At 34.1% G+C, this 13491-nt stretch overlaps 1 protein-coding gene across 1 annotated transcript in view; it reads right to left on the bottom strand.

The window, feature by feature from the left end:
• Positions 1-478: 478 nt before the first annotated feature.
• ABTB3 (ankyrin repeat and BTB domain containing 3) overlaps positions 479-13491 on the bottom strand; it is a 257031-nt gene continuing 244018 nt past the window's right edge. The window contains exons 13-18 of the mRNA XM_063447789.1: positions 12982-13084; positions 12618-12699; positions 9409-9477; positions 6234-6347; positions 2679-5015; positions 479-2628 (exon numbers count right to left, since the gene is read on the bottom strand). Of these exons, the coding sequence (XP_063303859.1) occupies positions 4806-5015; positions 6234-6347; positions 9409-9477; positions 12618-12699; positions 12982-13084 (578 nt within the window). The 3' untranslated portion in view covers positions 479-2628; positions 2679-4805. The remainder of the gene's footprint in view (positions 2629-2678; positions 5016-6233; positions 6348-9408; positions 9478-12617; positions 12700-12981; positions 13085-13491) is intronic.

The raw sequence follows: 13491 nt of genomic DNA, 5'->3' as shown, positions 1-13491 counted from the left end.
AATGGTTTCCTATTTGGTGTATCACTTACACCCAGAAGTCATATCAATGAACCTGCTGTACTACCACACAGCACTCTGGGAAGAGGAGTCATGCTAACATTAGAATGCTTGCTAAAGATGGAACAATAAAAACTATTTTAAAAATGTAGATTATTGCAATAGAAAAACTAATTCTAACAAATTAAGCAAAGAAATACTAATTTAGAGATGGATGTTCATCATATTTAAGCATTTACATTTTAAAAAAAAAATTCTTGGTTTATCAGTTCCTCTAAGGTCCTTTTATTGCACTTGCAAATCTCTTGTCAATTGCCACGTTAGTGAAAAACCCTGTGATAACAGTTAATTGATTTCCTGCATTATTGAACGGTATGCATAGGCAATTCAACGGTACAAACCTTCACTATTTTTAAAGAAATCAGTAGAACAAACTATACAGTTAACGAGAGTAAAATAAAATAAACCAACAAGTCAACTATTTTTCATTTTTTATTATTAAATACAATGTGGTTAATTGAGCCCATGCTAATATAATCTTTTCTTCCTGTAGGAGCCTGTGATGCATTACAAAGCAATATTATCCAATCCACTCCAGCAAGAAAGAGTTGAACAGATATCCATTAAGTACAACTTTTGCCAATGGTGTTTAAATTAAAATTCATATTTTTTTTAAAGTAATTAAAGGGAATCAATCATCAGAAAATGCAACAGTATCTTAAGGTAAACTTGACAGCATAAAAAAAACAGTTAAACCAGTTAAGTCCAGTTAAAATAGTGCTAAACATTATGTATACATATGGCATCATTATTGGCAAATGTATAGATTTTTATGAATAAATGTACCTTCTGATTTCTCAGCACATAGCAAAGTATGTATTTGAGTGCATAAAAACAGTTTTTCAAGCACGGACAACACATGAGTAATGCAATATTTACAGTACAGTGGGTCTGAATACTTCATACTCTGGGACTCTGAATGAAAAGCATTCTCGACTGTATGTAGCATTCTTATGATGAAAGAGTTAAAGCTATTCATAAATGATTGATTCACCTTTGGAATATTAACTTAATCTGTTGCTTTTACTCTTTCAGCATATGAATTAGTATTATTTCAACAACATAAAATGCCTATAATAAGGTTTTATTTAATCTGTGGAATCAGGGGTACAATAGTTTGATTTTGTGATCACATGGAAACATTTTTTTCAAAATTATGCATCCTCTTTTTGTAAAATATATGTTTGAGGTAAAATAAATAAAAATATACAGTATGTTATTGAAGCAATTCACAACACAGCAGCCATTTTCTTCTATTGGCTTTCCGGCATTTTCCATAACATTTAGTGGTCTTTAAAACCACAAGGAAGTGGTAAAAAAAATGTAACTGTACTACTGTGGCTCGTTTATTTGGTGTCCACAATCTTTATAACGGGTGTCCACAATCTTAACTTTGTGTTTGTTCACTGTCCTGTATATTCCATATTTATGGATAATGTTTGTAGGTTTTTATAAGATAAATCATCTTCTATCTCATTTAATATTTTGCCTCGGCAAAGAAATGAGCAGAAAGTACCCAGTTAAACAAAAGATGACAGTTGAGGTTACCCTTCATGGACATGCAGTGGCACAAACGTTCTCAGTTATTTAGACATTAAGGATAGTTTGTTGTATTCCAGTGAAACACAGAATGCAGCCATGTTCAGGGCTTTCTTAGTTCACAGAGTGACTATAGGGACCACAGAGTGTTGTACCAACAGTTAATAGTCGACATGGTTACGGTTATAGGAAACTGTATCTGAAATGTTTTCTTTGAAATTTTCTATATTTTCATCATCTTCGTCTGCAGTGCCCAGGCTCCTCTTCCTTCCCATTGATGTCATATTGGGAAAGATTGCTTCCTGATTGGGCAATCAAGTATTTGAACAGGGTAAGCACATCCTGCTCACAATGTGCTTAGCTGAAAGTGTACGCACAAATCACAGTTCCCTACCAGGGTCAGTGTCCAGTGTTCTAAGCTAGGCAGGGAATGGTGCTGTGTACAAGCTCACAGCAAGATCTTTGTACATGAAGGAGGCTGATATGCAGAGTGTGAGTGGGCAGTGTCTGCTCGTAATATACATTATTAATATTGGTATTTATATAGCCCCGGCTTATTCCGCAGCGCTTTACATTAAAAGGGGAAACAAATGAGACAATAACGAAATGTTACAGGAACAATAGTTAAGATTAGGATCCTGCTCAAGTGACCTTACAGTCTAGAAGAGGTGAGGCATAAAATACAATAAGAAGGGTATTAAAAGAGACTGCAAATAAACATGGTGGTAAATAGACTGTGATGGCTGAATGGGGAAGATGTGTCTCCTCAAATCATTAGTGTGAAGGAGAGTGGTGTTTGGGCACCGCAGATTAAGATGAAAATAACCAATAAATTAAATTCAACAATTTAAAACACCTCCCTATTTCCATAGCCACTAAAATGCACATGTCTAGCACTTTGAATGTTTATTTAATATTAAAACAGCATTGATCAAGAGAATTAATAAAAGATTAAACAGTACAACAACAATTTTCTATAGTCCAATATGCCAAAGACTATACAAAATAATTTCACTTTAAATAGACCCTAGACTTTGATATGGAGTTTTACAACTGTCATACTAAGACACTAGAACAGGCACAAGGTCATGAAGCAACCCTGTACTGTGCATATTGTGGATAGTCAACACTGAGAGGACCTAACCAGAAGCAAAATAATTTATAATTTGAATAGAAAACTTTCCACAAAAACTTTGTTTAGAAGAGCAGTTGAGACAGTTTTAAAACATTTACATGACGGATTCCCTTTAAACACATTTATTTGAACACGTTCTATCTTTAATTATGTTATATCAACATGGGGTATAAGTAATATACAGAATGGATCACAGAACATGATTTGTGATGTATTTTTTGTCTTAAAAATATATGATCACACCAGATATTTTTTTTTATTTTTTTTTTAAAACAACCATAACTCTACTTCTTACTTCTTGCCTGATAGGTCAGCACAGACATCAGACTTTAACAGTGTACATTATTTACAAAGAGTAATATGTCAACTATTTAAGACAACATATTATGACGTATCAGATGTTGACAAATCATTTGTATTTCTTTGTAAGGTTGTCATGCGGTATCTCGTCATTATAAATAGTACTAATGTTAGGCAGTTGTTTGTGATATGCTGGACACAAAGGTGACAAAGTGACCGAGCTGAAACACAAGGGGTCCACTACTCAAAGCTATAGAACAGCTTTGCTTTAGATAATCTGGTACCTGTGTGAGTTAGTCCAAAAAGCCATTGACATTAAACAGCACCAAACATTCATATTGAAACAATGTATCAAAACTACTATTGCATTGCCAAATAAAAGATTCTTACATCTACCAGTCATCAAAGCTTCAATGTATAAGTGACATGCTGGTATAAAGGGACAATGGTCCTATCTTGCCATGGTAAAATGTTAATCTAGTAACATTGGCCATAGGTCACAAATTTTACATCAAACTGAACATGCAAATCGATTGCTAAGCAAAGGTGTCTTGGATATGTGGCACTTGACAAGTCTTTATCTGGCAGTACTCTGGAGAAATTAACATGACAAATACCAACAAAACAGACATGTATAGACCTATAGTATTGACATGGCATTGTATGGTACCTAAACTAAACAAGAAATAACTGTGTATTTTTAAACAATAGCAGTGATCCGTATGGCTTTGAAGAACCTAAACACATTAACACACTTTTTTTTTCTCTGTACAATGCAATAGAAAATAATTACCTTATAATACAAGAATAGCGTTACACTTTAGCATCATGTGTACGGTGTAATGTAAAAACTAACATCTACAATCAACAATTTTAACATATTCACAGTGTAACATAATATATTTTTTGTTTTCTCTCTGTACTTCACAAATGGATTTTAACTAGTAACTGCATAATTCTTGGCAAAAATAATGCACATAGATGATACCATGCAAATCTAAGTTTGCTTAAATTTGTCCAAAAAAGTAACTATAGTCATGCCAATTTCTAAAATTTGTTGTGAATATCAGCTAATATCGACAGGACACCTCTCTTGAAACTTAGTCCTTGTGGCAGAAGATTTAACCTGGTTTAACAAAACAGTCTCACAGAATCCACAGAATTGATAACGGTTTAATTAAACAAACGGAAACGAAGTAACAGGCTGTATGTAATAATACAACTTCTTGAAAATGAAAGCTTGAGGTTTAGGAAATTTCTTTTAGCTACAAGGCCACCCTAAATTTTAAGAAACCTTGAAAAAGTCTCACCCTTAAAAATTTGCCAGCGTATTTCATGTTGACAGATCAATCGTAATAAACAGTTGATAGTATACCGTCTTTTTTATCATTATTATTATTATTTTTATTAATGCACGTCATAGTTGATTGAAGATGTATAACTTTATGAAATTGAAAATATTTCTTTATATAGGGCAGCTAGATATACATCTAGATATTTTTTTTACATTTATAGAATTTATAGATCCATCAAAGGCTTTGTCTTTAGTTTGTTTTTCTTCTGAACAAAATAGATCCATCTTTCGCTGAGTAAACATCTCTTTCAAAAGAAAAAACTGAAATTGTATTTGTAGATATCTTCCTTGCTGTGAGGATGGATGTCTGTGCCTAGAGTTGGCAGGGAAATAGGAAATTTTCTTTAAGTGAAAAACGTATCTTCATATAAAGCCTTTTCAAGTAAACTATTATTCTGTCCTTGAAGCCAGCGTGTATCTCTATACTATAGATCCTTTGGAAGAAGATAGGTGTATAGACTGTATCCTTGTGGCTAACGTCCTCTGTAAGTCACCTAACACATCCTGTCCTGTTGTGTCGCAGTTCTTATCATACAATAGTTGTTTAAAGGCCTCATTTTCAATGAGAAGCATCATGTTTTTCAAAAAGTATCCTTCACAATAAGATGATAATTCTGGAACACCAAGAAACTGGGGACAAAACACAGTTATATAAATGCATGAATTGGATTAAGCAACCTCGACATTCTTAATATATTCTACATATTAGTTAGATTATGTTGAAAAATTTAGGTTTTCTAAAATAATCTTAAAGAAGGTAGGTTAATAAATTGTTGTGATTGGTAATTCCTTATTATTTATGGTCTTCTTTCAAGCCTCTTGTAGCCTCCAATGCTATATATCTGAACTTTACAGTAAGTAACTGCTTTTAAATGCACAGAACACATGGAGTTTGTTTGTTTTTTCCCCTGCCTTTTCCTAGTTTGCATATTTTTCTGAATTGTGGGAATGCTACAGGATGTGATGGAGCTTTACTTTATATTTAAAGAGACACTATAGTCACCCATGCTCTTCATCTCATTGAAGTGGTCTGGGTGCAGTGTCTCTGTCCCCTAAAAACCAGCATTGTAAAACATAACAGTTCTAGAGAAAACGCAATGCTTACATGCACGATTAAGACTGCCTTTAGTGATTGTCTCTCAGACAGCCACTGGAGGTTTTTCTGCATTTTCACGGAGTTCAACTCTGTGAAACGACACTGGACATCCTTACGCTTTGCATGAAGACATCCAACATCTTGAAAAAACCCATAGGAAGGCAATTCAATGCTTTCCTGTGGGGAAGGCCTAATTCTTGGGCACAGCATACTGCACATGCGCATTAGGTTTCCGAATCACTGTGATGTCGGAGGAGCCCCATCCAGTACCCAATCAGGTAAGTAAAAATGTTTTTTAAACCCTTTATTTTCCATTGGTGGCTGCTGGGGCAGAGAGACACTATAGTGTTAGTAATACAGTTCTGTATTCCAAACACTATAGTATTCCTTTAAGTATATAAATAACATTATAAGCTTGGATAGTTCATTTCTGCATTCTATCACATTCGCATTCTATTCTGACTTTCTGTGCATTTCACCGTGTGCCAATATAATTTGGTCAAGTTAAGAACCACTCCACACTCATAAAGCACTTATATTTCTATGATAAATCAGCAATTTTATAAAAGAAAAAAAAAACAGAACACCCCCCTGGCTGTGAAGCAAAAAGACAGAGAGGTTTGCTGCCTCCTTAATTTAGCTCCCCTGTACATCTGGATCTCAAACAAAAATTATTTTTAACCAAGTACCATAAATCAGTAGTCCTGATTCAGAAAATGTAATAATGTGTGTTGGCACTTGGATAACCTCACCTTGGCATGGTTATAAATATCCACACAGTTTTCTGTGTTAATACTCTTTGCACAGATAATTTCACAGTGACGCTGCAGGGCTTCGAGGTGAAAAAACTTGGCAGCAGATAACAGCTGTAAAAAGAGAAAAGTTTGTAAGATAAAACTAAAGTTTGGCATGTTACAAGTGGGTAACAAAAGAGTGGGATTTACTGCAGAAGTAAACCATTTATGTCACGCTAGCATTTTTTTTCACTAAACATACAAGAAGGTAGTTAATTGCCCAAACTCCTATTTAATTATCACAGTCTTTCTAAGTAAAGCATAGTTAACAAACCATATAAAAGTGGCACTTCATGTTTGTGGCAAATTGTAGGTTACATTATATTTAAAGGAACACTATAGGCATCAAAACAACTTTAGATTAATGAAGCAGTTTTTGTGTGTAGGTCATGCCCCGGCAGTTCCACTACTCAGTTATCTGCCATTTAGGAGTTAAATTACTTTTGTTTCTGTTATGTAGCCCAAGCCACACCTCTCCTGGCTGTGACTCCCACAGCCTGCATGAGAAATTTTTGTTCAATTTCAATCAGATGTTAGCTTAATTTAGACATTTTTTTTAATCTCCTGTTCTGTGTATTAAACTTTAATCACGCACAGGAGGTTCCTGTAAGCTCTATAAAGCTATTAACAAAGCAGGACATAAGATATTCTAGATGACACATACTGTGCAATAAAGGAGCCTAGAATATCTATGTTAATTTTCAGGAAGTGTTTAGGAAGGCTGTGCAAGTCATATGGAGGCGTGACAAGGGTTTTAACTCCTAAATGGCAGAAAATTGAGCAATGAGTCTGCAGGAGCATGATCTATAGACCAAAAGTGCTTTATTAAGCTGAAGTTGTTTTGGTGCCTATATGATCCCTTCAATTATGCTAAGTGTGTTCATTATTTTATTACTGTCCTTTAGTTTTCTATAACAAAAAGGAAAGAGAGATAAACTGCCAAATAAACTACAAATCTTGGAAACTTATGCTGTGCCCATAAAGTACTGCTGTATAGGAATTAATGGGATAAACTCAATACTGTAAAATCCTGGTCTCGTCAGCCCTACCTGACAGACATGGATATTTACAGCAAATGCAGACATTTCTAATGAGTAATGTTTTTTTACGAATTTATGTATCATTTTTGCATGCACGTTTAATGCATTACATAAATAATGTATTATTGTACACTCAGGCCTGGCATGTATTTTCAGTTAGCTAGCAAATTCACAAGAAAATCTAGTTTTTTTTTTTGTAATTTGTGGAGTTAGTTAAAACCAAACTGAGTTGAGTTGGAAATTTTATCCAAATTAGATATTTTGGCCCAAGTTTTGAAGCTCTTAATGAATCCCCTTATTATTATTATTATTGCCATTTATATAGCGCCAACAGATTCCGTAGTGCTTTACAATATTATGAGAGGGGATTTAACTATAAATAGGACAATTACAAATAAACTTACAGGAACAATAGGTTGAAGAGGACCCTGCTCAATCGAGCTTACATTCTATAGGAGGTGGAGTGTAAAACACATTAGGACAGGATATTGTCAGAACAAAAGTTAATGTGCTATCTGAGGGGAGCAGTCTAGAACAGAAATAGTTCAAAAATATTTCTAATAAAAGAAAAAGGTAAATGTAATGTTTACATTGTACAGTTAAACCCTTAAGGATGGCAGGCGTTCTATGCCATCCTTTTTAGGTGGTCCTAACCGCCGGCAGAAGGCATAGAATGTCCTCGCCGTCCTTCATACTTAACGGGTCCCCACCGATCCCACACTGGCGGTCGTGATCCTGGAGTCTGCCTGGGAGCTCAGGCAGACCCCCTCTGCCCGACCCAGCCCCCCCCCCCCCAGCTATGTGATCGTGGGGTCCTCACAATCACATGGCCAGAATAGCCGGCTTATGCAGTGCCTGCAGGGGGCCTGCCTGAACTATCAGGCAATCCCCCTCATGCCTGTTCCAAGTTTTTAAAAGTTAAAAAGTTATAAAACTTAAATTAAATAAAAAGTACTTAGATCATATATATATGTATATATATATGATCTAAGTACTTTTATATACACATACATACATAATTAATAAAAGTGTATTTTAATAGTAATATATATAATTATTAATATTAAAATACACTTAGAATTACATTAATTATATATATATTATATATATATATATATATAAAATAAAAATAATCAATAAATAATAAAAAAAAATGAAAAAATAATTGAATTTGTTCTAACTATATTTTGATATTAATATACATATATTAAATTCAAAATACATTTAGAATGAAGTCATAAATATATATAGCTATATATAAATAACAATAAACATTATATATATATATATATGTATATATATATATAATGTTTATTGTTATAAACATATTATATAAATATATATAAATATATTATATAAATATATTTGTAGAATTGAAATATATATGTATATATATATATATATATATACATATATATATATATATATATATATATGTATATATATATATACATATATATTTCAATTCTACAAATATATTTATATAATATTTTTACATAACTAAGTCATTTTATTAATTACAATCTGAGGGACCGGCCTGACAACCAAGGCAGAAAGTCCAGAGAATTTGTCTTGCAAGCCCTATATTGAACTCTGTAACTTTCTAGGACCCCATAAAACCTGTACATGGGGGTACTGTTTTACTCGGGAGACTTCACTGAACACAAATATTAGTGTTTAAAAACAGTAAAACATATCACAACGCACATGTGCATCAAGTCCCTAAAGCTCCTCTATGTCATGGGAGGAAAAGAAGTAGGTAAAATAATTTATTTTATTCTTTTAGCACAAATGTGATTAATCTGTGTTAAAATAAGGACAAGGACAATAAAGTATTAGGGATACATTGTTTGAGATCGTCACTATACAGAGAAACATGACAAGCTCCCATTATAGGGAAAATAAAAGCAAAGTCCCAAGACACAAGCTGCTGATATAAAGATTTTCCTGTATGACTTACGAATACAAAAACATGCATTACAACTATATAACAAAATGTACACTTTCCACCATTGATTCTTGTGAAATAACGTGTGCATCTAATTAATTCTTAACATGCAATGTACAAAGGACTTCATTATCACACGGCTTACCTCCATGATCTCATTATTCTTAATGAGAAGTGACTCGGTCCCTCCACAGTACAAGTATTGCATGACCAACTAGAATGAAATTGGGAGAGAAAAAAAATAAATGCAACTAAATAGACATTTGTCAAATTATCTTTATAATGGACCTTGAAAAAATTCTCATCACCTACACATATTTTGTATCTCACTCAATGTTGCACTTTCCATATTCTTGTGTTCACTGTGTTTTTAACTGTTACATTTCATCCAAATCCTCATTCAGCAAATTAAATCTAGAGAGCTGTAGTGCCAAATACATTGGGATTAGGGTAAAAAAATAGTTTATTGAATTGTGACTATAAAGCCTGCTGATATCATCTATTTAGTTTATTAACGTATTTCATATGTCCTTACTTATAATACTGCTTAATTGCGTAACTCCTTTATGATAGAGTTTTTTCCATAATGTTGTCATTTTGTAGCAGGGGCATTTTTGGCAATTTCTCTACATGTACCCATACATAATATATCCAGTTTTTAATGGACAAATATGACTTTCTGGTGATATGTGTACTTAAGACTATACAAGTTATGAATAAAATACTACTAAATAAAAACATAGAATGTGACGGCAGATAAGAACCCATCTAGTCTGCCCAATTTTCTAAATACTTTCATTAGTCTCTGGCCTTATCTTATAGTTAGGATAGCCTTATGCCTTTTCCACACATGCTTAAACTCCCTCACTGTGTTAACCTCTACCACTTCAGCTGGAGGGCTATTCCATGCACACACTACCCTCTCAGTAAAGTAATACTTCCTGATATTATTTTTAAACCTTTGCCCCTCTAATTCTAAACTATGTCCTCTTGTTGTGGTAGTTTTTTTTCTTTTAAATATAGTCTCCTCCTTTACCGTGTTGATTCCCTTTATGTATTTAAATGTTTCTATCATATCCCCCCTGTCTCGTCTTTCCTCCAAGCTATACATGTTAAGTTCCTTTAACCTTTCCTTGTCAGTTTTATGCGGCAATCCATGAACCAGTTTAGTAGCTCTTCTCTGAACTCTCTCTAAAGTATCAATATCCTTCTGAAGATACGGTCTTCTGTACTGCATACAATACTCCAAGTGAGGTCTCACCAGTGTTCTATACAATGGCATGAGCACTTCCCTCTTTCTACTGCCGATATCTCTCCCTGTACAAGCATTCTGCTAGCATTTCCTGCTGCTCTATTACATTGTCTGCCAACCTTTGAGTCATCTGAAATCTTTACCCTTAAATCCCTTTCCTACGATATTGCGGTTTGAACTCTGCCCTTGGGTTTTTATATCCAAGATGCATTATCTTGCACTTATCCACATTAAATGTCAGTTGCCACAACTCTGACCATTTTTCTAGTTTACCTAAATCATTTGCCATTTGGCTTATCCCTCCTGGAACATCAACCCTGTTACATATCTTAGTATCATCAGGAAAAAGACATACCTTACCATCAAGACCTTCTGCAATATCACTAATACAAATATTAAAGAGAATGGGTCCAAGTACAGATCCCTGAGGTACCCCACTGGTGACAAGACCATGGTTTGAATATGCTCCATTGACTACAACCCTCTGTTGCCTGTCACTCAGCCACTGCCTTACCCATTCAACAATATTGGAATCCAAATTTAAAGATTGCAGTTTATTGATAAGCCTTCTATGTGCAACAGTGTCAAAAGCCTTACTGAAATCTAGATAAGCAATGTCTACTGCACCACCCTGATCTATTATTTAGTTACCCAATCAAAAAAACCAATAGGATTAGTTTGGCATGATCTCCCTTATGTAAACCCATGTTGTCTCTGACATTGAAATCCATGTGTTTTTTTTTTTTCATGTTTAAATCTTTCCCTCGTCTCCCTTCCCTTCCCTCTTCCTTCGTTTGTTTTGTACAACCTAAATTTTATTAGCCGTCTGTATTAATGAAGCTATTTTGCTTATTTCTTTCCCCTTATTTTCTTTTGATTTCCTCTCATTTCATTTCCACCTCACCCAAATGTTATCAAAAATATCTTGTTTGCCTTTTAGCCTATATGCCATTTCCTTCGTAGATTTTGGTAGTAGAGATGTTTTCTCTTATTATACTTAATGATGGCACCTGTTTTGTTTTCCAGAAACTGGCTATAGCATTTTTTGTAGCCATCAAAATATGTATAATTAACACTTTTTCTTGTGGCAATATTCTCTCTGGCATAATGTGTAGTAGGAATATTTCTGGTTGCAGGGGTATCAATGTGTTTGTAACTTTAAAAATTAATTGTTGAATGTGTTTCCATACATAAATAATTTTTTTACACTGCCAAAATATATGGGTCATAGATCCTTCCATTTCCCCACGTTCTCTGGATATATTTGCGCCAATTTTCGTGGTGTCATGTACCACCGTAGCCACATTTTGTATGTTGCTTCTATGTGTTGTATATTATGTGTGACAGCCTTAGTTGATCTCATAGCCCTATACCATTGAAAGGGCTCCCACTCGTTGTTTAGCTCCTTCTCCCAATTTAACATAAAAGGCAGTTTATCTGGTTTTGCTAGATTTAATATTCCTCTGTAGCTTATTGATAGAGGTTTATCCATGTGTTTTTAGATGTTCAACAATCCTATTCTTTAACATGGTTTCCATTACTTTCCCCACCCGAAGTAAGGCTTACTGGCCTTGCCCGACTCCCCCCTACTATGTTTCTTATGAATGGGCACAACATTCACTAACTTCCAATCTTCCAATCTTCTGGGACTACCCCTGTTAACAATGATTGGTTAAATAAATCTGTAAAGATTTTGCTAGTAAAATGGGGGGAAAAAATAAAAAAAAACATATTTTTTTAAAGTTTTGGGCATAATTTTTTACATAACTAGTGCAACTAAAGAAAAATATTCACTTATTTCCAAATGTAAAAATGTCTCATACGTTTGGATTCCAATGAATTTTCGGAAGCTATATTACAAATAAGATTAAAACTAAGCCTTTAATTAGGCATGCTGACACTTTAGCATAAGTGGCAGTCTCAGAATCGAAATATCCAAAAAAACAAAATTGCTACGCAAAAGTATATATTTGTAAGAAGCTGACATCATGAGTGTATTTATCAGATGAACAGGTGCTGACAATGTGTAGGGTATTTAAAGTCAACACTATATTATCAGTTTCATTTGTAGTCATATTAGTGAGCATTCTCAGTATTTGTACCTGAAATATATGGTATTTCACATAATTGATTTCAATGCAACTGTTTTCTGCAGATGCCTTGTTTGTGAGAAGTGCTTTAAACCTAGAACAAAAGAAAGGACAATTCAAACATTAATTAATTAGTAGAACATTTCAGAACTTTTATCTACAGATGGCAAAGCTAACATTTTAATAGTATTATAATTTATATACTGCCATAATTATAAATATATAAATAAATATACAATACTAGGGGGAGGGAGACGGGGCTATGTAAGTGTAAATATATGTAGGTAGCCATAAACTGTACGTTATTTATAATGTGTCAGTATTTTCAAATGATTAACACTCCACAGTTATTTTTTTTTTAACTTTACTTACACACCTTGGAGACGCTGTAAATAATAACACTTTATGAGCATAAAATGGTCTTCCCTCGACAATAAACGTGACATCTGACATTTCTTTATTGTTCAGAAAATGAGGATCTAGAAACCAAATATGACATCATATGGTTAGCAAGAAAATATGGATTCTAACACAGCCATCATATTTTTTAAAGTGTGATGCAATTAAACCTCTGGATTTCCTTCAGGGAAAGAATTGCACCTCTATTTATATTATTATTTTTATCAGGCATAGCATCACTGCGGGACTTAACTCAGGAGAGCTTAGGGAAGCTCCAAAGGGAAGCTGCCAGATCTCTAGCTGATCTTCATACCTGGGATCTGCCAGATCTCTAGCTGAGAAAATGTGTCTGGCAGATCCCAGGTATGAAGTCAAACTGTTCCAAAACAGTTTGACTACTTTCAATGGGGGATGTCAGGGCACTCCAAGCACCAGTGTGCTGTACTGGCTACAGTGCTTGGAGCTTCCCTTTGAACCTGAATCCTAC

This window comes from Pelobates fuscus, chromosome 3 (assembly GCF_036172605.1).
Source record: "Pelobates fuscus isolate aPelFus1 chromosome 3, aPelFus1.pri, whole genome shotgun sequence".
Taxonomy (NCBI): domain Eukaryota; kingdom Metazoa; phylum Chordata; class Amphibia; order Anura; family Pelobatidae; genus Pelobates; species Pelobates fuscus.
Note: the sequence above shows the minus strand (reverse complement) of the source record. Positions and strands in the feature narration are given on the sequence as shown.